We start from the raw sequence: 25,874 nt of genomic DNA, 5'->3' as shown, positions 1-25,874 counted from the left end.
TACCCCCATATATAACGTCACAAGCTAGCGACTGGGGCCCCCAGCACCGGTGAACACCTAAGGCTCTGCCCCCCACGGTAACAAGAGCGACCAGACCGGAGAAAAAATAAATAAATAAGTAAAATAATAGGAGAGACGGGGAAAGACGTAAGATATGTTTCCAGCAGAACAGATCAGACCCCCAGGACTCATCCTTTTGAGTGACCAAGAAATAGCCAATCTATCAGATGCACAGTTCAAAACACTGGTGATCAGGAAGCTCACGGAACTGGTGGATTTTGGATCCAAATTACATGAAAAAATGCAGATTACCATAAAAGGGATGCAGGAAGACACACGGAGAAGAGCCAATTGTGAAAGGAAGGAATCTGAATCTCAAAACAACACAGTGGACCAGAAGGAAGATAGAATCAACCAAGCAGGAGAGCATGATGAAATAAGAATTCAAAAAATCGAAGAAAGAAAGCTTAAGACCATCGAGGACACCTTTAAACGTTCCAACATCCGAATTATAGGGGTACCAGAAGGGGAAGACCAACAAGTGGAAAAGTTATTTGAACAAATAATAAAGGAGAACTTCCCCAAACTGGCAAAGGGAACAGTCTTCCAAGAAATCCAAGGAGCGCAGAGAGCCCCAAAGAAGTTGGACCCAAGAAGAAACACACCAAGGCACATCATAATTACATTAGCCAAGGTAAAAACGAAGGAGAGAATCCTAGAAGCAGCAAGAGATAAGGGGACAGTAACCTACAAAGGAGTTCCCATCAGACTGTCAGCTGATTTCTCAAAAAAGACCTTACAGGCAAGAAGGGGCTGGAAAGAAATATTCCAAGTCATGAAAGACAAGGACCTACATCCCAGATTGCTCTATCCAGCAAAGCTCTCATTTAGAATGGAAGAGAAGATAAAGTGCTTTTCAGATAAGGTCAAATTAAAGGAGTTCATCATCACCAAGCCCTTACTTTATGAAATGCTAAAGGGACTTATCTAAGAAAAGAAGATAAAGAAAAGACATGTATAGTAAAAGGACAGCAAACTCACAATTATTAACAACCACACCTAAAGCAAAACCAAAAGAAACTAAGTAAACAACTAGAATAGGAACAGAACCACAGAAATAGAGGGCACAAGGGGGGGCTAGCAGTAGGGGTGGGAGGAGGAGAGAGGGGGGAAAAGGTATAGAGAATAAGTAGCATAGAATGTAGGTTGAAAATAGATCGGGGGAGGGCAAGAACAGTACGGGAAATGTAGAAGCTAAAGAACTTATAAGTATTACATATGGACATGGACTAAAGGGGGGGAAGGTCGGTGGGAGAGGGGGCACAGGGGGGAGGGGAGTGAAGGGGGAAATGGGACAACTGTAATAGCATAATCAATAAAATATAAAAAAAAAAAAAAAAAAAAAAAAAAAGAAACATTGATTGGTTGTCTTCTAAGCAAGCACCCCAATCAGGGATAGAGCATGGAGCCTAAAACCCAGGCATGTGAGTTGACCGGAAATCAAACAGGCGGGCTTTTTTGGTTTACAGGCCAACACCCAACCAACTGAGCCATGCTAGCGAAGGCACCTAATATTAAAACAAAACAATACAAAACTAGAAAAATAAGGCTATGTAAAAGCCACAAAATATTAAAGTGGCTCTTTAAAATTTAAGAACCACAGATTATAAAAACATTTTAAGACTGCTCATATATCTGCAAAGGAAATTCCTGGACTTGTTCTAAGTCAGTACAATTTAAACATTAAAGGGTAGCCTCTTACATTAAATTTCTCTGAAGAAGTGTTAAAAATCTTTGAGAACAATATACTGATAAATGAAGAACACTATTCTCCTGGATACAACACAGCTCACTGGAAACAAAACCTCTCTGAAGACTATAGTTTATAACAACAGACTTCACATTTTCTGAACCTGAGGCTTTCTCATTGAAACCCAGTTATTCCTTTATTTATGAAATTCAGAATAACCCAAAGATTAGATCCCCTCTGGGTTACAGACTTGAGAGCAATGCCATCCTTCCAAGCTCCCTAAGCTTGTCAGAGCATTCAGCTCTGTCCAGGAGGTCACCTACCTTGCACGTCAAAGATCGGGTGCAGGGCTTCTTGGTGTCGAGATCGATAACCCCACAGTGTATGTCAGGATCAAACTCTCTTTCTGTCAAAAGCACACAGACATTACAACGGGCTCACCAAACATTCCCTTTTCTTATTTTGTAAATAAGAAAAGAGGAGAAATCTTAAAACAAATTGTAACTTGAATAAAATCTACCACATTTATCAATAAATGTAAAATATACAATGTGTGAGTACTGCAAAGCAGCAGTGACATTACTAAAAGAGTGGGAATTACTGCCACTAGGTGACATGAAAGAGACAAAGCCAGTATTACTGCATTATTCCATTCAGAAATACACTACTCGAAAGCTATTTTTACATTATCCACACACCCATGCACTTTAAAACCAACAGTGAAGAGGTCAAGCATACTACTTAAGGAAATTCCTCCTAAAGTTGAAGTTGACCAGTTTTAAAAAAAGGACTTAATGATAGCAGTACATTTGCTCTCCTAAGAAAGGCCAATTAAGACACAGAGAAGCATTGAGAGAAAATGTAAAGTTACCTGATAATCTCTTATTTAAAAATTTCCTGTTATTAGAATTATCTTCAGACTTCTTTTCCAGAGTGGGCGGTGTAGGAAGCCCTTTGCCATTCAGAATTTGTCCAGGTGAAGGCAAGGTTGGCTTTGGTATTGAGGGGCAGTTAAGGCCAGGCTTGACTGAGGAACTCACAGTAGCAGGACAGGTTGGCCCTATCGCAGATTTCAGTAGTGTGCCATCCATCTTTGGATGAATTTTCTCCACTTTAACAGAGGGCGTCATGCTGTGGCAGGGGAAGCAAGAACACCAGTACCTAAGTGCCCAGAGACCCCAGTAACCCAGAGAGATGGGAGGGAGCCTGGATCTACCTGTGCACTGCATACAGCTAAGCTCCCCAAGGCACATTATGAAAATTTGCTAGGACTACTCAGAAAACTCAGGAAGGTGCACACTTATTCAGTCCATAAGTCCTTCTGGCAAGGCAAAGAGCTCCAGTAACCACCAAATTTACCTACTCTTTCACCACTCTAGAACAATTTTACACAGGAGCCTATGGGAGATACAGACCTGATATCCAATGCAATTCCTACAAGAAGCAAAATCTGAAAAGGTCTAAAAGAATGAAAGGATACTTGCAGGGCCTGTAGAGAATGTCTGAGAACAGTCATGTTTAAAAAGGACCCATAAAAACAAAGAAAATTGAGTGAGCAGAGAATATGGAATTTAAATTTCTAAGAAATGTCACTAAGGACTTGCGAGAACTCGAATAAATCTAACAAGGTATCTCCAAGAAGAGGCTCTCTGCTCATGTTAGTAAGAACATGTTTAATTAGTAAATATGCATCACTGAAGTGATAATTCTGCAGTCCCTGAAAAAGGTTTCTAATATAGACACTTGAAATATTAGTGCCTGGTACACAGCTGGGGACCACTAAATACCTGTGTTACTACCAAAGAACTGATCTCTTGGCATCTTACTGGTATGATTACTTGGGTGGCAAATGTTGGTATGAATGTAACAGTTGGCCTGGTCGCCCTCTAGAGCCCAGCTTCAAGTAAGAAGATTTGGATTGATGAGGTTTTATAAATTCTGTTCAGTAGAGGCAGTGCTCTAACAGCTGTTAAGCTGGCAAGTGACTTACACGCTGTGTGGCATTTTCTTTGGCTTTCAGACAGCTCTAGGAACGAAAGCCAAGCTTGCTGTCCTTGCACTTCTGACAGATAAGCAGAGGCTGGGGGCTTAGCAACCAGGAAAAACAGCTCCAAACAGCTGTACCTGGGACAGCCTGACAGAGCAGAGACACTGCAAGATGCCAGGGCCACTCCCAGCTGGCATGTCCCTGAGCAGCAGCAGGTGGGGGACGCTGCCCTGAGATTTGCCAGATACTCAGACCTGGGACTGAGATGGGGCATACTGTGCAAAGGGCGGCAAGCCAGGGTAAAGCTGCCACCATGAAGGCTGAGGGATGCCAAGATAAGGCAATATATGCTTCTCTGGGAGTGCACAGTGGCTCTGTCACATGACATAGGGAGCCTCCAATCTGCAGGTCCACTATGGAAACTTGCCAAAGCCTTGCCTGGCTGGCAGGTGCGAACTTCCCCAGTCTTCCCTCATCGCCACAGTATTCTGATGTGAACCAGGACCAGGGGAGGAAGCACTGTTTCCCTATTTGTTGTGTAGGCCCCGGGAAATCCTAGTAGAGCATCTGGGAAACTCTTTCTTTTTTATTCCTACTATTACCAAAAGCACCAGCACCCATTTACTCTCTCCTGTGAGCCAGCCACTAAGCCAGACGCTTGGCTCTAATATATTAATCGGACTGCTCCCAATAACCCTGCAAAATGGTTATTTTTAGACTTTAAGAAAAACAGTGTCATGCCCAAGTCCCCACAGCCAACAAGTGACAGAGTAGAGATTTACTTGAACCCAGGATTTGAATGAGGGCTCCTTAGCGAAATCTCCTCAACCTTACTATACTGCCTTCTCCTCAAAAGGGGGATAACAACAATACCTATTTCATAGGGTTGTTGTAATAATTAAATGACAATATACACATAGAGCTAAGTTTTAATAGGTGGTACACAATAAAGGAGCAATAAATAAGTGTTATTCACCATACAATTAATGCAACTACTACTCTGTAAAGTTGACTAAGATATGAAAGGGAAACAAAAAGAAACCACATATATCTGAATTCTCCCCAAAGTAGGCTTTCTTTCCCAGGATGCTCAAATACTCTCAGATGACTGGTGTGCACAGTTCTACTTGCATCAGGTAAGCATTACGAACCCTCTTGGCCATACTCACATTCTAGCATGGGGGACTCTACTCTGCTGAATGGGATGCATTGGCCTGGTGTTCCCCCTGAGCTGTGGTTTCTCTTTGGGCGATTTCAACAGCTTGGAACTTAATGAAGATGTGCTGAGAACACTTCTGCTGGCACAATGGCTGCTTCCACCAGCACTGCTGCCTTTGCTTTTGGACAGAGAAGGGAAGAAGGAGAATACTGATGTAGGAGGAACAGCCAAAGAAGGCTTGCTGGATGAGCTATGTCTTCTTTCTGAAAAGGAAAACAAAAAGAAAAAAGACACTGTGGTTCAAGGAAGTCTCCAGTGGAATCCTGGAAAAGTCCCCTGAAATACAACACATTTAGGTTCAAAGATGCCTCACTAAGTTAACATATTAAAATCTGCAGCTTTCAGAAAGGTCTTATCTAAGTCCCCAGACTTATTTAGGATTCCAGGAACTGATCCTTCTGCTGAGGAAACATCTCAGCATAAAGAGCTTTATCATTCATAGATAGCCATTAATAAGTTAAACAGCCATTCTAAGCCTGAGAATACTGGGTTTTACACATGAACCTCACTGGCTCCAACTTGGAGTCAGAGAGAATTATTCATTCATCTGCAGAACTCTGCTAATTATCACCTTATTGAACTCATTCTTCCTTTCTAGCACAGTACCTCTCCAATTTTCAAAATAGCAAAATGTTAAGAAACAAGTTGTACCTTCATTTTTTTCCTGTCACTACCCACTAGCATATGACACCAAATAAGAATGTTTCTAGGGTTATCTTATCATTCTTTAAGAATCTGTGCTGAAATTTTCCAGTGAATCATTTCACTCCCCCCTTTTTTAATCATGTCACTCAACTACAGATGGCATAGCTCTGGCTCATCACAAAGATGCCAAAGGCACAAGACAAAAACACCACAAATAGCTGTGGCTGGTGTTTTACACCAGGAAGTAATGCACGCTTAAGTAGAAACTATACAGGTATAACTGAAAATAAGTCTACCCCATGGAGAAACAGGTTTTCTCAGAGTAAGGTAATCCATACTAAATAAATTGACAGCAGTTGAAGAATGTTACCATTGGAAACAGGTAAATTATTTAGTAACATTATCTATTATCTACTTAAGCACCTTATGATGGGTAGCTTAGTGCCTGTCTCATTTAAACTTGTAGTAATTAAAAATGACACATTTGCTTAACTCTAAGTTTTAAAATGTGGTCCAACATTTATCTATCACAATATGGAAGTTCCATGAGTATTTGAGAAATTAAGCATATTAGAATCAAAGACTATAAGCATCACTTAAAAGGTTTATTTCTAAAGGTCTTTTTATGCCAGTCTTGAGCCTCTCAAAACAGCTGTGATGACTTGTTCCCAGAAGGACATTAGCTCAATGATTCTTTATGAGGTACCTAAGAACCTGCTCTACACAAGGACAAAATTATCATGCCATCTACAGTCAAAATTCAAATTCTCCAACTTGGCCACACAAAGGCCACAACCAGGTTAGAAAGGCTAAATTGACAGTGACTTGTAAGTGTCAGTTGTTTCCTCCTGAGTCCCCACTTTCTTGATAAGAAAATTGTGCATAAGAAAGTTTAATAAAATTATTAAACTTAAAATAATAAGTTTAATAATTTTCCAAATTTGACATCTGAGGTTTTTAGGTTTAGTTTCTCTCTTGTCTGTGATCCCCAGCACTCTGAATATCCTTTCAGTCATGAGGACTTGCCAACCAAGACTGTAGAACTGTTTCCATCCTGTTGCCTGCCTCAAATGGTTGAGCTTCCCTAAGCCACATCTCAGTCCTCTTGCTCTGTAAGACATGGATGGCATAGCACAGGCCTTCAATTAACACCTGCATGATCCACACAGCTTTTCTTGTGAATAAGAATGATTTTCAAATGGTCCTAGACCAGTGGTTTTTAACCTTGGCTACACATTGGCATAACTAAATGAGCTTAAAAAAAATACTGATGACTGAGTCCCACTCTCAGAGATTGTGACTGAACTGGTGTGGGGTGTGGCCTGGGCACAACAGGGCAGCCAAGATTGAGAGCCTGCCTTACACCAGGCTAATGCCTCAAACACCATTAACCACGACTAAGTTAACATCTGCATAGCACTGAGAACACTGCTTGGCACATGGCACTACATTTCAGGGTTTGTTAAAGCTCACTGCTGTTACTGTTCCTCAGCCAGTATTTTCAAACTTCTATCAACTGCAAACTATTTTCACTGTTCTTACCAAAGCCACACAAAATACTACTTTGTGCTCAACATTTTAACTTAAATGATCAACCTTACTGTTCTCTACTCCTCCCTAGTCTAATATTAACCAGTCTCTCATGGGGGCATTATTGGTATTTTGGACAGGACATTCTTATACAGGTAATTCCTGCTCTCCCATCCCTTCATCACAACATTGCCTAGCTCTCTGACAGGTGCAACCTGAAACTGCTCCCTAACCCATTTGCAGATGGCCTAGCATACAGCACAACACCTCACTTGATAGTTTTCCAAAACTATAGTATCTATAAAACAAAAGGTCTGGTAAGCTTGCCATACATATTTTTCTGAGATATATATATATATATATATATATATATATATATATATATATATAATTTCAATCGTATTGTGTATCCCAATGACAGTATACTATAGGAATAATACTATGTCTATGGTGTGCAGAGGGGGAAAAAATCCAAACAGAACTTGGATTTTAAGGAAGTAGACTCTTTTTACTATCCTCTGGGTATCAGAATCCTCAGGCAATATCTCCAGTAAATGTGATATATTTTCTCTTGATATCAAATGATGTAAATAAAATTCTTTACATCTAATTGAATTCTTAATCTAATTGAATAAGTCAGTTCTGATACAATGCTTGTTTTGAGGATATAAATTTATTCCAAGACCACCGATACACTAAAAAAAATTTAAGTATAATGAAATTTTGCATTTGCTTTTGTAAGATTTCATCTTCAAGAAGCACTAGAGGAATACAGAAATCTGTATGTGGCTGAACTAAACCTCGTGGTAAAGACAAATGTCCCCCACACTCACCATTCTCCTCAGGTCACCACAGATGTGAGGAGCCACACTCAACCACATCTGGTGCTACAACCTTCCACTGATTTCAGAACACCTTCCTGTCACAATGACACAATAGCTCACAAGCTGTAATCCTCCTGACACCTACTTCTAGAAGCAAATGTCAGTTTATTTTCAAGGAAAACTGTCATATTTAGTATTTATGTATTTTTAACCACTTAATCTATATAAAATTATACTATCATTTTTGTTAGGTTCCTATTTTTTCTGTGTATCACTGAAGACGTTTTTTTCTTTTCTTTAAATCCTCACTGGAGGATACGCTTATTGATTTTAGACAGAGAGAGAGGAAGGGAGGGTAGAAAGAGTGTGTGCATGAGAGAGAGAGAGACAGACAGACAGACAGACAAAGAGAAACATCAATGTGAGATAGAAACGACCACTGGTTGCTTCCCGTACCCACCCTGACTGGGTATAGAACCCGTAACCTTCTGGTGTATGGGACGATGCTCCAACCAACTAATTCACCTGGCTAAAGCTCATTGAAGAATTTTTTGAGTATTGTGCCCATCATCTAATTTCCTCAATGAGTCTGATATGGTTTTTAGTGTACAATTCTACATAGTACAGTAATTTTTAAGGAATGTGTGTTGTGTTATAGCATAACCAAATGTAACACCAAGCTTGTCCTTTCAATTTTCTATTCCTACTATAGTCCATTCTCCTCATTTTCTTTAGTTAATTCTTTTCTTGTTTAATTCCTGAAATGGGGTTTCACATTACAAAATCAAGATTCAAAGCTTCCTAACATTATAAGTCAGCTAATAAACAATAACATTTCCAAAAAATTGTGTTTTCTACTTCAACAATAAAAACTATTTAAAAACTGAGAATGGCAATCTATCATGTGAAATTCTTTGTTACTAAAACTTGAAACAGGCGTGTGTGTGTGTGTATGTATCTGAGATTCTGGCTGAAACGCCAGCTCAAATAAATCCTTGTCATGTTGCTGAAGTGAGTTGTTCCTTCACATCATAGTCTGGTAACTTATTCTCTGGAAAGGGCACCATGTGGCTTTCCCTCTGCGAGAAAGCAAAGAGGAAAAACCAATTCAATTATGCCTGAGTTGGCCTCTTTTCATGGTTTTCACTGTGGGTCCTTATTTTTCATGAAAGATTTTAAATTGGACTTCCAGCTTAAAACAGTGTGATGGTTCTAGATCAAAAGTGAAATGGGTACATTATAGGTAGGGCTAGGGACCTTATATTAAGTGGGCAAACTGGTGGCCAGATGCTAAGCATAACTGCAATGTGGCTTGGTGAGGAGTCAAAGTTGAACTTTCAAAGCACTCCTTTCTCCAGGGTCTGGAGCAGGTCTAGACAAAGCACACTCTTGTCCCTGAATGAGGAGGGCACTTTGAGTGACTCTAGCAAAAGGGAGACCAACAGACAGATAAACACAGATGCAGAGAAAGACTGAGAAGAGGCAGAAAAAGATACACTGGTGAGTGTGTGTCGGGGGCAAGGGAGACTTGGTCGGCAGACAGATGTGAAAATAAAGGTAGAGAAAGAGACATCAAGATATGGATGCATTGGGCTTTCTTTCCCCTTGTGGCTTGAACATGTGACACCACTGAAGGCAAGGGCAGGATACTGGGGAGGCTTTCTTTAAATCTCCTGAAGTGGAAAGCAAGCAAGAATACTGAGCTTGTAATTTAGGAATCATGCTGCAATTTATTTATACATATGCATATACACATATATGAATATATCATATATAAACACACACACACACACACACACACAAAGTACTGACCCAAGTACAAACCAAAAAGGAACTCAAAACAAATACTTAAGATCTTTTTAAGTCAAAAATAAATAATGCTTTGAAAATAACTAAAAATAATTTATAACATACAAGTGTCAAAGTTAGGGTGTAAACATAAAAAGCAGTCTAAGGAAATTGTAACTTCAAAGTATTCATCCTTGAGGGAACCAACTGTATGTGAAAATATATTTGCCAATGATGCCTCAGACAAGGGTTTGATCTCCAAAATATATAAAGAACTCACATGACTCTACTCCAGGAAGACAAACAATCCAATTAAAAAATGGGCAAAGGACCTGAATAGGCACTTCTCCAAGGAGGACATTCAGAGGGACTGGAGACATATGAAAGGATGCTCAGTAGCCATCAGAGAGATGCAAATTAAAAACACAATGAGATACTACTTCATCACACCTGTCAGAATAGCCATCATAAACAAATCAACAAACGGTAAGTGCTGGGGAGGTTGTGCACTGTTGGTGGGAATGCAGGCTGGTGCAGCCACTGTGGAAAACAGTTGGGAATTTCCTTAGAAAACTAAAAATGGAATTGCCTTTTGACCCAGCAATTCCACTGCTAGGATTATACCGTAAGAATCCTGAAATACCAATCCAAAAGAACCTATGCACCCCAATGTTGATAGCAGCACAATTAATAACAGCCAAGTGCTGAAGCAACCTAATAAATAAGTGGATCAAAAAACTAGGGTACATTTACACAAAGGCATATTATGCAGCAGGAAAGAAGGAGCTCCTACCCTCCGCAATAGCTGGATGGGACTGGAGAGCATTATGCTAAGTGAAACAAGCCAGGCGGTGAAAGACAAATACCATATGATCTCACTTATAAGGGGAAGCTATTCAACAAAACAAGCAAGCAAAATATAACCAGAGACATTGAAATAAAGAACAAGTTGACAGGAACCAGAGGGGAGAGGGAAAGAAAGGGAAGAGTTGTCAAGGAACATGTATAAAGGACCCATGGACAAAGTCAAAGGGGGGAAGGATTGAGGGTGGGAGGTGGGGTAGGGGAGAGTGGTGGCAGGAAAATGCAGACAACTGCACTAGAACAACAATAAAAAAAAGATTAAAAAAAAAACACTTCATGCTTGAAAAAAATCTAGAAGTATGTAAGTCCAACCTTTTTAAAGAGGTAGAACTGTGATGCAATTCTAGGCAGGATGACTCCAGCACTGAGACTAAGACCACATTACAATCCATCTGCCCTTGAGTGGCATAGTAACAAGCATTTATGCATGGTCTAAAGGCAGAATGGAAGGGTAAAGGTGAGGGTCAGGGCATATATCAGTAAGAAGCCCATCTTCCCAACTGCTCAGCAAAAGTAGGATAACTATTAGCACCAAAGATTACATAGGCTGAACATACAACAAGGTTAAGGCTGAACATACAACAGGGTCACGACAGAATTTTGGTAAACTCGGGGGGAAGATCCTCAGTATATTTAAGGAAAACTCAGGATTTCACCTTTCCATTTTAGAAGTCGTTATCCTAAAGATTAGCTATGGTTGTTAGCCAGTGTAGGCTTCCCCCCCGCCCCCTCCCCCCCCCTTTTTTTTTTGCTGGGCGGGGCGGGGGGGGGGGGTCTTAAAACATCAAAGATGGTTTGAAAAGTGAATTTTGGTAGAAAGTACCAGCAGAGCTGTCTACTCACCTTATAAAGTTCTGAGATAACTATGGTCTATAAAGAACCACCAATAGGAGCAGGAAATACCTCTTCTATAGGATTAGGCTGGCCCCCATCAACCAACACAATTATGCATGCTTCTCTAGTCCTGACTGCCTTTCTAACAAAGGTTCAGGGATGTTGTGCATAGTCTTGATGTGAAATGACTGAGTAACTAACCAGCCTGAAAAGAATACAAAGTAAAATAAAAATACTTTTTTATAGGTCACCTGAAAGGGCAAAAACTTTGGAGCCAGAGAGAGTTCAAATTCTTATTCTGCCACTTACTAACTGGGTGGCCCTAGGCTATGACCCAACTCCATCCATCTTGGCACCTATGGATCAGGTACTGGGAACTCAGTAGGGAATAAGACAGATGCTCCCAATTAGTTCAGCTGATGCCAGTTACAGACTTAAGTGAGAAAGGCCTACTGATTATCAAAGCAGGTAGAAATCACTTAAAAAACAAACCAAACCCACTTTAAGTTATCTTCTCTAATGTGGTACAGATTTAGTTTATTGTCAGTCCAGGAAGATACTAAGTTCTCAGATAAGAGCTTAGAGGAACAACTTCTAGAATTCATTTTTATAAATTCATACCAAACAAAAAGAATGTTCATTCAAGCTAAAATTATTTTATAAATAAAAAGTTGGCTCATTTTCTTGACACAGTGGAGTTACTCAGCAAGAAACATAGGTGAAATGAAAAAAAAAAAGTGAAGTTTATGAATCTCCAAGGATGGAAATTTTAGGCAGGTTACCAAAGTAATGATTACTAAAGCTCACAAAGTTTCTCTAAATGAAAGTCACACGTGGATGGATTCAATCAGGAAAAGTTAAACAACGCATACATTGTAAGGAAACGGCTAATGAGAAATACCAATCCACACTTCAAGGAATGAATGATTTCATGGGGTCTCTGAAGGCCCCATTCCACTAAAACTCTACAATTGCTCCCATTTAAAGCAAGGATTTTTAACAGTGAAGCTTACCCAGGGCCTTTAAGATATAAACACAGGTAAACATGTACAGGTTCTTTGTCCAGGCATAGCCAAGTAATAATTACACACACCAAAAAGTACAGTTTAAAAACTCTGGGTCATTCACTAAGCAAGCCTTTCACAGAATTAGTTAAATTATTTATTCTGATATCCAGGTTAAAAATAACTGCAATGTGCTATTACAGAGCTCCTGGTTAACCCAAACTTATATTCACTCTCAGGACACCAAATACAATTCACGAGGTATCAACTGGCATCATCTGTCTTTCATAAGGATATTTACCCTGCTAAGAAATATCCCAGATCAGGACCTCAGGCAGATTATAAATTAGGACTGAACTGATAGATTTTTAAAGCCCAGAACTTCTTCCTTACAGATCTACTTTGATCCACACACCAGTGTTTTCCCTAAACTTTAGAGATTCAAAATGGAATCACATTCCAGATCTTTCTGCACATTATCTATACTATTATTTACTTAATATACAGGATTTGGCACAAATAACATCCCCCTTTTAATAAATCATAAGCATGTAATTCTGTAACACAACAATATCACACCCAAGCACACCATATAACATTTTAGGTGAAATGCTCAAGTTGCTGTCCATCTCATGCAGAACATTCATGTACCCTACCAACTACACTCAGGCAGGTATTACTTCTGCTGGACCCTGTATTTTCCAAAATTCAGTGGCTGACTAGGCATACCTAATTTAGCATTTTAAGCAATGTCTACGAAACAAGAATTTTGGGTTTGGCATAGCAATTATCTATTTTTCCCCTAGTAACTATTAAAAAAATACTCAGTATACCATTTAAAATCACACAATGAAGGCCCTGCCTGGTGTGGCTCAGTGAACTGAGATCGGGCCTATGAACCAAATGGTTGCAGGTTTGATTACTAGTCAGGGCACATGCCTGGGTTGTGGGCCAGGTCTCCAGTAGGGGGTGTGCAAGAGGCAACCACACACTGATGTTTCTCTCCCTCTCTTTCTCCCTTCCTTCCCCTCTCTAATAAAAAAAAATAAAATCACACCATGGACTATGCATGGACATAAAGCATTTAATAATGTCTTTTTACTACTTTCACTGTAAAATTTTCCCTATAAATGAGGGGTCCCTGACCCCCAGGCTGCAGAGCAGGATATGAGCCATGGGTGAACAAGGGAAGCTTCACTTGTATTTATAGTTGCTCCCCAGCACTCAGATTACTTCATGAGCTCCACCTCCTGTCAGATCAGCGGTGGCATTAGATTCTCACAGGAGCACAAACCCTACTGTGAACTGTGCATGCGAGGGACCTAGGTTGAGTGCTCCTTATGAGAATCTAATGCCTGGTGGTCTGAGGTGGAGCTGAGGTGATGCTAGCACAGGGGAGTGGCTGCAAATAGATTATCATTAGCAAAGAGGCTTGACTGCACAGAGACCATAATAAATCAACTGCTTGAAGACTCATATCAAAACCCTATCAGTTAGTGGCAAGTGACAAGCCACATCTGGTGGCCAGCTATAATGCCACCCCCCTAACCCCAGTCCAGGGAAAAACTGTCTTCCATGAAACCAGTCTCTGGTGCCAAAAAGGTTGGGGACAACTGCTGTATGTTCTTACTCTTTTCTAAAATCACTCTCCATGTCCTGACCTGCAAATGTGGTTCTATTCTACTCCTTGTTGTTTTCACATACTTTTAAAATCCCAAGTCTGCTTTTTCTTCCATCCGATTTCTTTAACCCCCACTCTGCCCCCAGGTACCTGATTATTAATCTCATGCTAAAAGGTAAGTAAATCGGTGGGACTGTTCCTGGAACATTCCAATTTCAAGTAGGGGAATCCAGAGCTGTTCTGTAAAATGCAGTGCCTCAAAGTATAATTAGCCAAAATTGGAGCCTGAGGCAGCCACAGAGTATGCTTAGGTGGGTCACAAACTGCACTGAAAAACAGTGAAGAAAAAGTCCTTACTGCAAAGGACTTGGCATCATTTCCACTACAGCGATTTAACTGAAAAGGATGATTTCAACACTGGCTGCTCTAACAAATTAGTCTCCAGCTGCGATTTCTGCCAACTGCATTTCTCCTCCCCCAAATACAGAGGTGTTTTTAAATTAAAGCATAAAGGTAAAGTGCAGAAAAGAGTCATTTACAGCACTTGAGCCACTTGAAACAACTTTTAGCCAAAGGTCTATAATCAAATTATCAAGTTCTTCAATTCAGTGCTTTATGACAAAGCCCACTAAAGTGCTCCATGTCTCTGGACATTTCCACATCTTTGGGCAGGGTGCACGGCAGCACCCCATTCACAGGGCCGGCAGCATGAAAGAGAACAGATCACAAAAGACAGATTACAAGGGAGAGAGACTCCTGTGGGGGAAGGGTTGGACATGAATGCATTGTAAATAATGTTGCTAAGAAAAGAGCAGAAATATGGCAACCTCAAATAATCTTCTTGCCAGCAATTCTTCCCAGGGGGACTGTTCTTTCTGGACTTTGCTTTCAAGTATGTGAGAAATATGAAAAAGTTACCGACTATCTGGGGGTACCCCTTCCCTGCTAGCTGAACTTGTAGCTCTTTGCAAACATTTTTAAAATGGCTTTTTAAAAATCCAACACTTTTATTAAAGAAGATAAAATGAGAGGTTCTCAATAGTATAACAGCTGATCACCTCAGTTGTAAGTATAACATCATTTCTTCACAATCATGGTCACAAGACAGCTTGTTTCAAGGAAAATTGAATGGTCTGAGTAAGTAGTTCATTTCCTTAAGGGGACCCTTCCTATACTCTTGCAACCTTGTTCAAGGTGCAGACTCTGAACTTAGGGTTATCAGTGGGATCTCAGACACATACAGATGTTTTTAGAGAAAGTACCTTTGGGGAAAAGGCAGCTACTGCTGCCTTGAGCAAACACAGCCATTCTCTATGTGGTTCTGTGAATAACAGAACCATGCCACTTCTGGGATCGTACTGTCACCATTTCTGTCTACGGTATTTTACCATGAAATACTGGCTTACATGTCTGCTTTGCTAATAGTCATAAGGACTTCTCTCTGCTGTCTTCAGGAAGCACAGTGACACTCCGAGTGATACTGACAGAGTTCAGCAACCAATCACCTGCCTGAAAGAAGCATGACATCACTAAGTGATGCACACAGGTCCCAGGGTTTGCTCCTCTGTCTCCCTCCTACCCCATTGTGGACTTGAAATGTTTGTATTCCTCAGATATCAATACGTGAGATGAAAAAAAAAAGTGCCCAAACCAAAAAACCCACAGGTTTCCAGCTATTTTTTTATTTAATCCTTTATCTGCTAGGGGAAAAAAGGCACCCTACTTGTCATTTTAAGTTCAGCCTCCCAGTTTGTCAGACCATCAACATAGTCTTTACAAAAGTATCTCTGTAGTCATATTTTGGATCTGGGTTACAGTTTTCCCCAAATGAAAGATACAAGGGTAGCATCAAAATGCAAGAGAATTACGAAAAACTGTGTACCTTTACCACTCCAATCCAGTTTTTACAAGGGTAGTGTGAGAGAAAGTTAAAGGAAGCTGGTAAAACGTAAATTAGGAGTTTTTTGTTGTTTATTTATTTGTTAAATGAAAACTTCTGTGCAGTAACTCTTCTCACAGAACACTGTTTTTCTAGGCCTCAAATTTACTGCAAGTCCAAGTGCAATGGAATGACAGCCCCATCTTGGGCCAACTGCTGCACTGAGGCTGTAAGTGACATCCTTATTGCTATGTCCCACTAATTTTCTATCCTTTTTATTTCACTTTATTCTGGATGGGGGGAGTGGTGGTGCAGAGAAGACTGTGAACATGGGAATAATAACAAAACCCTCAAACTCAGAACAGTCCAAAATGCCTCCTTCATTAAGCATTCCGTTAGTAAGGAACGGGTGATTCATTACTTAACAATGCTGCTGTCTTTAATGAGTTTATAGCACGTATTTATTTTTTCTTAGGAGAAACATTATCTGCCTCACCTAGAGGTTGTGGCTGTCAACTAATAAAGATCAAAAGCAATATTCAAAAGTGAAACCAGAAATGGCAAAACTAAAACTGCCTGACAACAAATGAGTTTTTAGAAAAACCAATTTTAGGGAGCTGACAGCAATTTGATTAAGGGTTTAAGATCTGTTTAAAGTCCTTCAAACTGATAAGATAAATTTCAACCTCAATTAAAACTTTCCCGTTTACAGAAGGGAAAGTTTATTACAGAAGGAATGAAATGCAAATCTAGTGAAAAGTAAAGAACTTGTCCATCACCTCACTTCCTGCTTTCAGACAGAGACATGAAATAGTTAAGGTAACTTGGTGAACAGCCTCCCAACCCACCCAAGAAGAATCAGCTTAGCTGTACTGTCTACCTTAATGAAAACTGAGAAAACATCGTCTTTTCTGGCAGGCAGTCAGTAATTATATTTTTATACACTCAATTTAAGTTACTGAATGACTTCCCAGGGTTACCATTTGTATTTTGAAGTTGTTTTTCCTCTCAACACAGTGTTCTGTTTGAAACTTTGCTGTGGATTTGAAGTATCAGACAAAACAGCTTTCAAACACATTCTTACAGGAAACAGTGTGAACTGCCTGTCATGAAAGCTCACCACAAGTGAGATAAAAAACAGTTAAAGAATATCACAACGTTCCTCCATTTTTAGAGAGCGACGTAACCAATGCTGTCCCTGTTTTGAGATACAGGAACTGTTGGTGCAAACCTCAGCATTTTATTGGAGTTAATAGCAAACTCAACTCCCATCTGCATTTGAACTTTGGCCAGATCACTCAAATGACATTTCAGAATGGCTCCTGTGGACGGCAGCAGCAGCTAATCCCTTCTGTGGCAATTCCGCACTCCAAAGAGCTCACCCTATCCACCACTTCAGCAGCACAGCGCTTTGAGCCAGCCAGCAGGACAGGACAAACGCCAGAAGGGAAGAGGCATGTACAAACTCTTCCTGCTCGCTCTTCTTGGTTCTGTGTAATGTTAGCAAAGACCTAACTCACCGTCTGTAGGCTCATCCAGAACTGGGATCTGAGCCAAGCCCAGCCTCTGAAAACTGCCTTAGAAAACTTACCCAGTGGAGCTTTCAGCCCTGGTGCGGAGGAAGGGCTGCTCAGGAGAGGCTTCTTTTTACCTTCCATTCACATAATTTGGCTGTGCTTAATTGCACACTTGCTACTGAAGGCTTCCATCATGATTTGGGTCTGCCCACCAAGTTGAAATATGCTCCATGTTTGGTCTTATGTAACATTTGCTACTACTGTAAAAAGCACTTGAATTACAAAGGTCCTGGCAGATCAACAGAAAACAAGGGGTGGAGTCTAATTTCATCTAATATGGTCATACAAGGAAGGCGTCCTGGTTGGTGTAAATTAATCCTTCTATTTGAAAGGCAACTTGCCAGAACTGGGGAAGATGAAATTTATAAATTTAACTGGCTACAATGAATTATCCACACTCTGATTTTCTGAATACCTTGAAACAAACACTGCTACTACCAGATACATTAGAAAATCCACACAATTCATTATACATTCTACACTTTAAGCCTCAATAGACTAAGAAGTTTTAAAGTTACACATTTTTATAAATATCAGCAAGGCTTCCTCTACATTTTATTTCTTCATGATCTGTACTTTAAAAAAATGAAAGTTTGTCACATCTAAGCACACCTTTCTTCTTAAATATAGTTACAAAAATCTGAACCCATTTTTTGTGCATATTTGTAAAACATATCTAATTTCAGAAGAATATGCACCTGATTGTCCAGAGTCTCAATCAGTGAATGACTGACAAAAGCTGACTACCTTTAATATTCATAATCTAAAAACTCCTCTAAGTGGCTCTTTGTAAACAATGTGTTCATGCTTTAGGTGTTTCCCTGTCTCAGCCATATTATACTCCCCATCTATATCAATACTTCCCCCCTTGTCAATCACCAAGTCTTAGTGTTAAACAGAAATGGAAAAAAGAAAACCAATGGATCTGAGTTTTATGATAATAAAGGCTGCACACAAAAACAAGACTCAGATGTCTTATAGTTCAGAATGAACACTTTTAAATGTCAAAAGGGTGTATGTCCTGGGGGTGTGGGGACAGGCGGATTTGTTTAGAGAATCCCATCACCCCATGCAGAGTATCTGGCAACAAGTTACGAATTACATGTGTGGAAAGAATTCAGCCTGGAAGGGGTGGGAAAGAGTTGTGAGACATAGGAAATGGCTCCTATTAGACCAGATAAAAATTCTAAATTGACTCTAAAACAAAAGAATAGCAGCCACACTGCTTTATTTTCACAGCAAGCATTCACATTCTAACCATTGCAGCAATATTAAGATCCAGAGGATTTTCTGAAACATACTTTTTTTTTATAGATTTCTTACAGTCACATTCAAACAAACAAAACTATGGTGGTCCTTAAAAGACAAGAGACGAACACAAGGAAAGAGCCATCAATGAGCCTTAGAAGGACAGGATGAGCAAATTTCTCAAAAGTTAATTAGCAACAAATAAGAATTTTAGGTTAATTCACTGAAGGTTTTCTTAAGCTGCTGGAAAAAAGTCCACTGCTGTACTACTACCTGATTGCATCAGGTCTTAGTACTATTCACTGCACCCACCTGCCTGCCCAGTGGGCAGCACTTGATGACATCAAATGTAGAACAGAAATGAGATGAGAGGATGCTTCTCAGACTTTGCTTCAGTTCCACACAACTGTACCCGCCAGGCCTGACAGTGGCCTCCTTGCCAGTTTCCCAGCACTGATGCTTGCCTTTCTATGTCCCCTTTTGTAGAGGGTGACAGTGCAATGGGGAACACAATCATTATGAGAACCAGCCAATCCGTGACAGTTCTGGGAACAAAATATCTGTAACCCTGACAAAAACCAGGGTGAATTTCAGCAAATGTTTTTAAATGCTACAAACACGTCTACATTTAATTTCATATATAATAACCAAGAGAGAAACAAATCTAACACATACGTCAAAAAACGTGAATGATAGTGTACTACAGGAAATTATAATTTTTTACAATATAACAAATACACAAAAACTAAGCATAAAGCTCAAATTAATCTTTTAAATACACATACACCTCTCTCAATGCCCTTCGTAAAATGTTTAAGCAAATACAGCTCTGTTCAGCTTAAAAAGCAATGTTATTATTTTCTTCAAACCATTTCCATTCTACAAAGTTTCTACTGATATTAAATCCTCTGATGATGGCTCATATTAAGTGTCTAGGTCTGGGGACATGGTCACATTTTTTTAACGTTTTTTATTGTTGTTCAAATACAGTTTTCTGCCTTTTCCCCTCACCCTCCCCATTTTTAAAAACATTTTTTACACTTCTTATGAAAGAACAGACTATAGACTAAAAAAAGACTATGGACTAAAGTAACATTTAAATCACAGGTGGCAAACACAAGGCCCGTGGGCCGAATCCAGCCCTTCACCTTGTTTTATTTGGCCGGCACTTTGTTTCTACCTGGCGGCAGCACAGAGCTCCTTGTCCCTAGTTAAGGAGTAGTTACATTTATACAGTCCTAAAATGACACTTGGCCCGTTGAAGGCAAACTCGAGGCTGATGTGGCCCCCGGTGAAAATGAGCATGACACCCATGGTTTAAACAGAATAATATCCATGCCTTATAGTCCAAAAATTATAGGTAATGGCTATGAGGTGGCTAGGTGTGCACTCTGATCAGCCTTACTCTGGTTACACAAAGGGAGTCCTGACCTGACACAGATTCTTCTGTGAATTAACCTGCTTGCAACAAATGGCAGACCTACTGCTGCAACTAGTATGGTCCAGGGCTCAGGCTCAGGGGCAGCCAGCCTGCAGTCTCAGCACTGTCAGCTGTGTAGCCTTAGACAGGAGATTTCTGTTCCTTTGGGCCCGTGTCCTTCCCTGAGAAGTGCTAAGACAGCCTCGCCCTATAGGGCTAAATGAAGAGTAAGGGAGGTAAACACATGGAATGCAATGCCCATTACATCCTAAATGCTTAGATACAAGGACATTGGATGGCAGACATCACATTAAGAAACGAAGAGGAAGAGAAAGACAGTGGTTTTGATCAGAGAAATTAGTGAAGTCTCCCCCAAATCTTGGGACTTCCTAAATCAAACCCCTGAGAAGCCAGCAGAGGTGTCATCTGGTGTTCTGCAGGACAAGGAGCAGTTGGGAAATACTGTGTTCCTGTCACTGGCAGTAGCCAGTTCTCCAGTTTATAGGAGCAGAACGCGTCTCCATTAACTCCACTTCACTGTCTCAGCAGGCTGGGTGACTTATAATTGGCCTTAATTGGCACTTACAGGAGCTTTAACATTCCTTACCTGCTGCCAAGGAGCACTTGATAGAGGGAGAAGTATTTTCAAACTTAGAAATACCAAGCAATTCATTCAGCTGTGGGCCTGGAAGCCTGCTGTCCAGAATCAGATTAGTTCCACCAATAAATGTTGCTATATTATTATCCATTGCTCATTAGGTCCTCACCCGAGATTAGAAGAGATGGGAGAAGAAGTAGAAATGGGGATAACTCACCTTGGGGGCTAAGAGTACACAGCAGCCTTCCTCTGGCTGTTGTCATTTGACCTTTTGGTGGATGGTTCCCCTTCAGGGCTCAGCCCTGAAGGGGCTGTGTTCCTGTGTTTCATGTATGTGTTCCTTTTCCATTGTTCCAATTATTCAAAGGCAGGCAAATAAAGTATAACCTCATGGCCTGATTTATACAGGCCATAATATATCTATATCATCACCATCATCATCATCATCATCATCATCACCTCAACCCAGTCATCATTTGACATACAAGGTGAACACTGTTAAAAAGGTGACCAATCACATCAAAAGAAAGGAGGAAAACGAGATCCAAAATAAAAACTGACAATAATTTTTTACTGGCCCTTCACCAGTAAATTATCTCACCAAAAACTGTTATCCTTTGGGAGATCACACACGTTATGGAGAAAAATACCAGCTTAACAGAACTAGATTTCTTTCCTGAAGGTAAATTCCCTACAGAATGATAGAAATTTTATATAGATGCTAGGAAACATGCCTGTAATTGTTTAAATGAGTATTTTTAAAAACCATCACTCATTTTGAAGATCTTTTTGCCTCATGTCATTAATATTACTCAAACTCAGAAGATACATGCTACTCTGGTAAAAGTTTTTACTTGTTAGAGAAAATTACTTCAAAGTCAGATTACAATTAATCACGTGTGTGTGTGTGTGTGTGTGTGTGCGCGCGCCTGATGGTAAAATGATGTAAGAGGCTTTAGAAAAAGAAATGGAAGCTCAGAAAAATAATAAAGCACCTATTCCTGGTGGAGATACTCTCCTACATGGCTAGTAGAAATATTAAGTATTACAGCCTTTAGGGAAACAATCTAGTAGCAGCCATTAACAACGCAAATAAATATCCTTTCTGATCCAGGAATCCCTTCTTGAGACTACTGCACAGAAACAAAACCACCAGAGTTAAGGACACATAGTGGGGTAGTTATTGCTGCTTTGTTCACAGAAGCAAAAAAACAGGAGACAGTTAACCTCCCCTGAGAGCCAGGCTGAGGAAGCTCCTGTACAGTACAGTCACACCTTACAGTAAGTTAGCATTAAACAGAGGGAATTAATGTTATCCTGGGATGTGAATGAGTTTCAAATGTGCTACTATTGAGTAAAAAAGAAGCAGAAGCATGCAAACAGGATCTGTCTTTGGTACAACTATTATCCAAGCCCCCTGATAATAAAACATGGGATTATATGTTCCTATATAGAGTTATAAGCATAAGAAAAAATATAGAATGATGTCTACTAATTATGTACAAGAATGTACCACATTACATAGATGGCTTAGAGTAAAATGGACTGTTATAGTTGGAGAAGGTGGGGAGGCAGAAAAAAAACAATGAGGTAATAAATAAGGAGGCTTAACTGCAAATAGCATGGTTGAAATTATTCCATTTGTGTATCTATGTAAAAATATTTGCTGGGTGTATGTATTTCATATATTCACATGCCAATCAAAAAACCCATAGAAAAACTGATTTAACAAGTTTTTATTATTAAAAAATGCACTGTAGCCCTGGCTGGTGTAGATAAGTAGATTGAGAGCAGGCCTGAGAACCAAAGGGTCGCCGGTTTGATTCCCAGTCAGGGCACATGCCTGGGTTGCGGGCCAGGTCCCCATTACAGGGCGCATGAGAGGCAACCACACATGAATGTTTCTCTCCCTTTTTCTCCTTCCCTTCCCTTGTCTCTAAAAATACATAAATACATAAAAATGCACTGTGGCCCTGGCTGGGTAGTTTAGTTGGTTAGAGTGTCATCTGATATGCGAAGGTTGTGGGTTTGATCCCCGGTCAGGGCACATACAAGAAGCAACCAATGAATGCATAAATAACTGGAACAACAAATCAATGTCTTTTTCTCCCTCCCTTTCTCTAAAATCAATAAATTTTAAAAAATGCACTTTGAAAGGAGCTGAAAAAATTTAAAAGTATGAAATTCTGGCACTACACTGAACAAATTATCCTGTTTAAGACACCCAATTCATTTGTTTGGCTAAGCAAACTGAGATTCAATTAGCACAACTGAGCACAGTAATAGCCACACTGGTGAAACACCTTAACTTTCAAAAGCTTACTACAAATCTAGTATTAGGAATTCTAACTTCTAAAAATATCAAGCATAAGAAACGATGAAATAATTTTCTTTCTAAAGTTTACTTTTGATCCTAGGAAACTACCAATCAAGAATTCTATCATGTGTGTGGTGGTTTACTGTTTGTATTGGGTTGAGCAAAAAGTCCATTTAGTTTTTCCATAAAATGAAAGACATTTTTCATTTTCACCAGTAACTTTTTGATCTAGATATGATTGATTTGGATATTCCTGCTATTGGCTTCTATTGAATGGAGGCCAGGGTGCTGCTAAACATCTCCCAATGCATAAGACCGCCCCACAGTAAAAATTATGTGGCCAAAATGTCAATAGAACCAAGAAACTTCGCAAACCACTTTTGACACATTCAGTCACAGCGCCTTCTCCATACACTGTACAAATCCTTTTTTGCATTTCAGTTGTGTTTTTACCTTTCTTGAAATAATAAGACATAATATTCTGAAAATGTTGCACTTTTTCTTCTATCTTCAATATTAAAATGGCTGCACAATAATTCACCAATATTGATTTTTTTTGGGGGGGGGGGAACACATGCTGTTACAATACAATCTAACAAAATTGTTTCTAATGAAGTTAGAGACAACTAAGCACTACTAGAGACATCATATGGAAAAAACTAAATAAACTTTTTGGGCAACCCAATATTTTAACTTATTTTAAAGTACGACAATTACCATCCCTGATCTTTCTCTCTCTCTCTTTTAACTTTCAGACACACAAGAGAAAAGGGTATAGAATTTCTCTGAAGTTCAATTTGAGAACTGTTGTTTTAAAAAACAAAATGTAGAAGTAAACCTAAAATTGGAATTTTTATACACACAATCTGGGATCAGGAAAGAAATAGCTAAATTTAGTCACTACCCCCTTCCCTCAAACCAGTATTTTCAGTGGGCTTGAACTAGAACATGCATGACAGGAATTATCCCAATCAGGTAGTAGGTACTACAGCAAAAAGTGATAAAAACTCCCTCATCTGGTTCTATGTAAGATCACAGCTTAACAGGGTTGAAAGAGCAGGTGTGTATGTATCTTAACCAGTCAACATACAAATTAGTCTTGTGAAATGATTGTCAGAAAAAAACATCTTTTAGCAACTATAACCAAAATATGGGTTTATATCCTAAAATGTTCCCTTTAAAATCCAAAGCACAGTCATCCTAATGATTTCTGTATATAGCAGGTAAGTCAAGAGCAGCACCAGTGAATATTAACAATTTACTTATTGATGGTACCGGAAACTCACATTTTCACTGCTTCATCCTGATGACACAAATCACAAGTTATAGTAGTTCATAAATCATAGTCATCCTAACTTGGAGGGCAGCTATGACTGGCCTCCATGTGGAGAATCAATATGCTGAAGTACTGACAGAAATTCCCAAAGGAGAATAGTCTTTAAAACACTATGTGCAATAATGCAACACTGAAAATCTAAATCAAGATGAGACTAGTTAATTTAAAAACATTAATAAAGTGGAACAACAGGCAGTCTTCAAAAAAGAAGTAGAGTAATACATTAACGTGTAAAAATAAGGCGCATTATTGTTTAAAAAGTATATTTATAACAAATCTAATTTTGCATGTGTATGAGGAACAAAATGTAGGCAGCCAAATATTGCTTTTCCCAGGTTTAGAAAGCTTCCAAGAGTACACGCCAAACTGTACCCCTATAAATGTGGAGCTTCATATTCATTTTGATTGGATATTTATCCTCTTGTTGGTGGTTAATTTTTTTACAATGCATATTACTACTGTTAGTAATAAAAAAAATAAACATACACGTTTTTGGTTTTTAATCAGTAAGTCTTTGTTACCCAAATGAGAACATGAGAAGTTCCAGAGAAGTGTACACATTCTCTTTTGTTTTCTAGCTTATACTGTTTCAGTACAAAAAATCCAAAGCCAAAAAAACCCTGAAATGAATAAATGACCCCAAAGTTTGGCTTCTTTGTACTAATATTTTCTACCCCTACAATCTTTAGAAAATGTCTACAGACTAAATACATCAAGACTTCAGTACACCTCATTAAAAAAAAAAAACCCATATACAAATTGAAAGAACAAACCCATGATCCACAAGCTAAGTAAATTCATCCAGTGCTTGAGCCAAAACCCTGAGTCATTCCTCATCTTCCGCCCCCACCCCCATATTGCTCACCCCCAGTCCAGCAGCAGGCCCTGGCTTTCTACTTCCTTGCAAATTCCTATTTCAGCCACACCTCTCAGCCTCTACTGCTACAATCGTAACCAAGCTTTCTCTCCTGATCCAGTTGTCACCTGGACTAGTGCAGTACAGCCCTCCAACTGGTCTCCCTGTTTATAATCTTGCCTCCTGTGTTCCACAGATCAACCTGAATCAGATCAAGATGCTTCCTTGCTCAAAGCCCTCTAGTGATTTTCGCCTGGCCTGCATGATCCAATCCTGATTCCTTTAGTGGCTTACAAGGCCCAAAATGCTCTGGCTCCAGCCCCTCTTTCTTCAACCTCAACCTGGACCCCTCTCCTCCTGTACACTGCTTTCCCACCTCCTCACTGGCCTTTCTGCCAAATGCATTTCTACCTCAGGATCTTTGCACTCTTCTCTATGTGGAACACTGGTCCTCCAAATACTCAAACAGCTGGCTCTTTTTCATCACTGGGCTTAAATATCAACTTCTCAGAGCAGCTTTCTTTGACTAGCCTTATCTAAAACGTCTTGCCCCAGCCATTCTTTTTCATATTATTCC

General features: G+C 39.6%; 1 protein-coding gene across 4 annotated transcripts in view; it reads right to left on the bottom strand.

Moving 5' to 3' along the window:
* The window catches only part of ATXN7 (ataxin 7), a 148,160-nt gene that overhangs the window by 17,588 nt on the left and 104,698 nt on the right, over window positions 1-25,874 (bottom strand). For 3 of the 4 annotated variants that reach the window (XR_004904287.1, XR_004904288.1, XM_036030988.1), the window contains 3 exons: window positions 4,907-5,159; window positions 2,622-2,881; window positions 2,074-2,156 (listed from right to left, as the gene is read on the bottom strand). Coding sequence is in view for 1 of the 4 variants with exons in the window: in XM_036030988.1 (XP_035886881.1) it covers window positions 2,074-2,156; window positions 2,622-2,881; window positions 4,907-5,159 (596 nt within the window). In the remaining 3 variants the exon portion in view is untranslated. Of the gene's footprint in view, window positions 1-2,073; window positions 2,157-2,621; window positions 2,882-4,906; window positions 5,160-17,536; window positions 19,741-25,874 lie in introns of those variants that run through there. The other variant, XR_004904289.1, reaches the window with a different exon arrangement.

Source organism: Phyllostomus discolor, chromosome 7 (genome assembly GCF_004126475.2).
Source record: "Phyllostomus discolor isolate MPI-MPIP mPhyDis1 chromosome 7, mPhyDis1.pri.v3, whole genome shotgun sequence".
Classification (NCBI taxonomy): domain Eukaryota; kingdom Metazoa; phylum Chordata; class Mammalia; order Chiroptera; family Phyllostomidae; genus Phyllostomus; species Phyllostomus discolor.
This window is presented reverse-complemented; position numbering and strand designations above follow the sequence as displayed.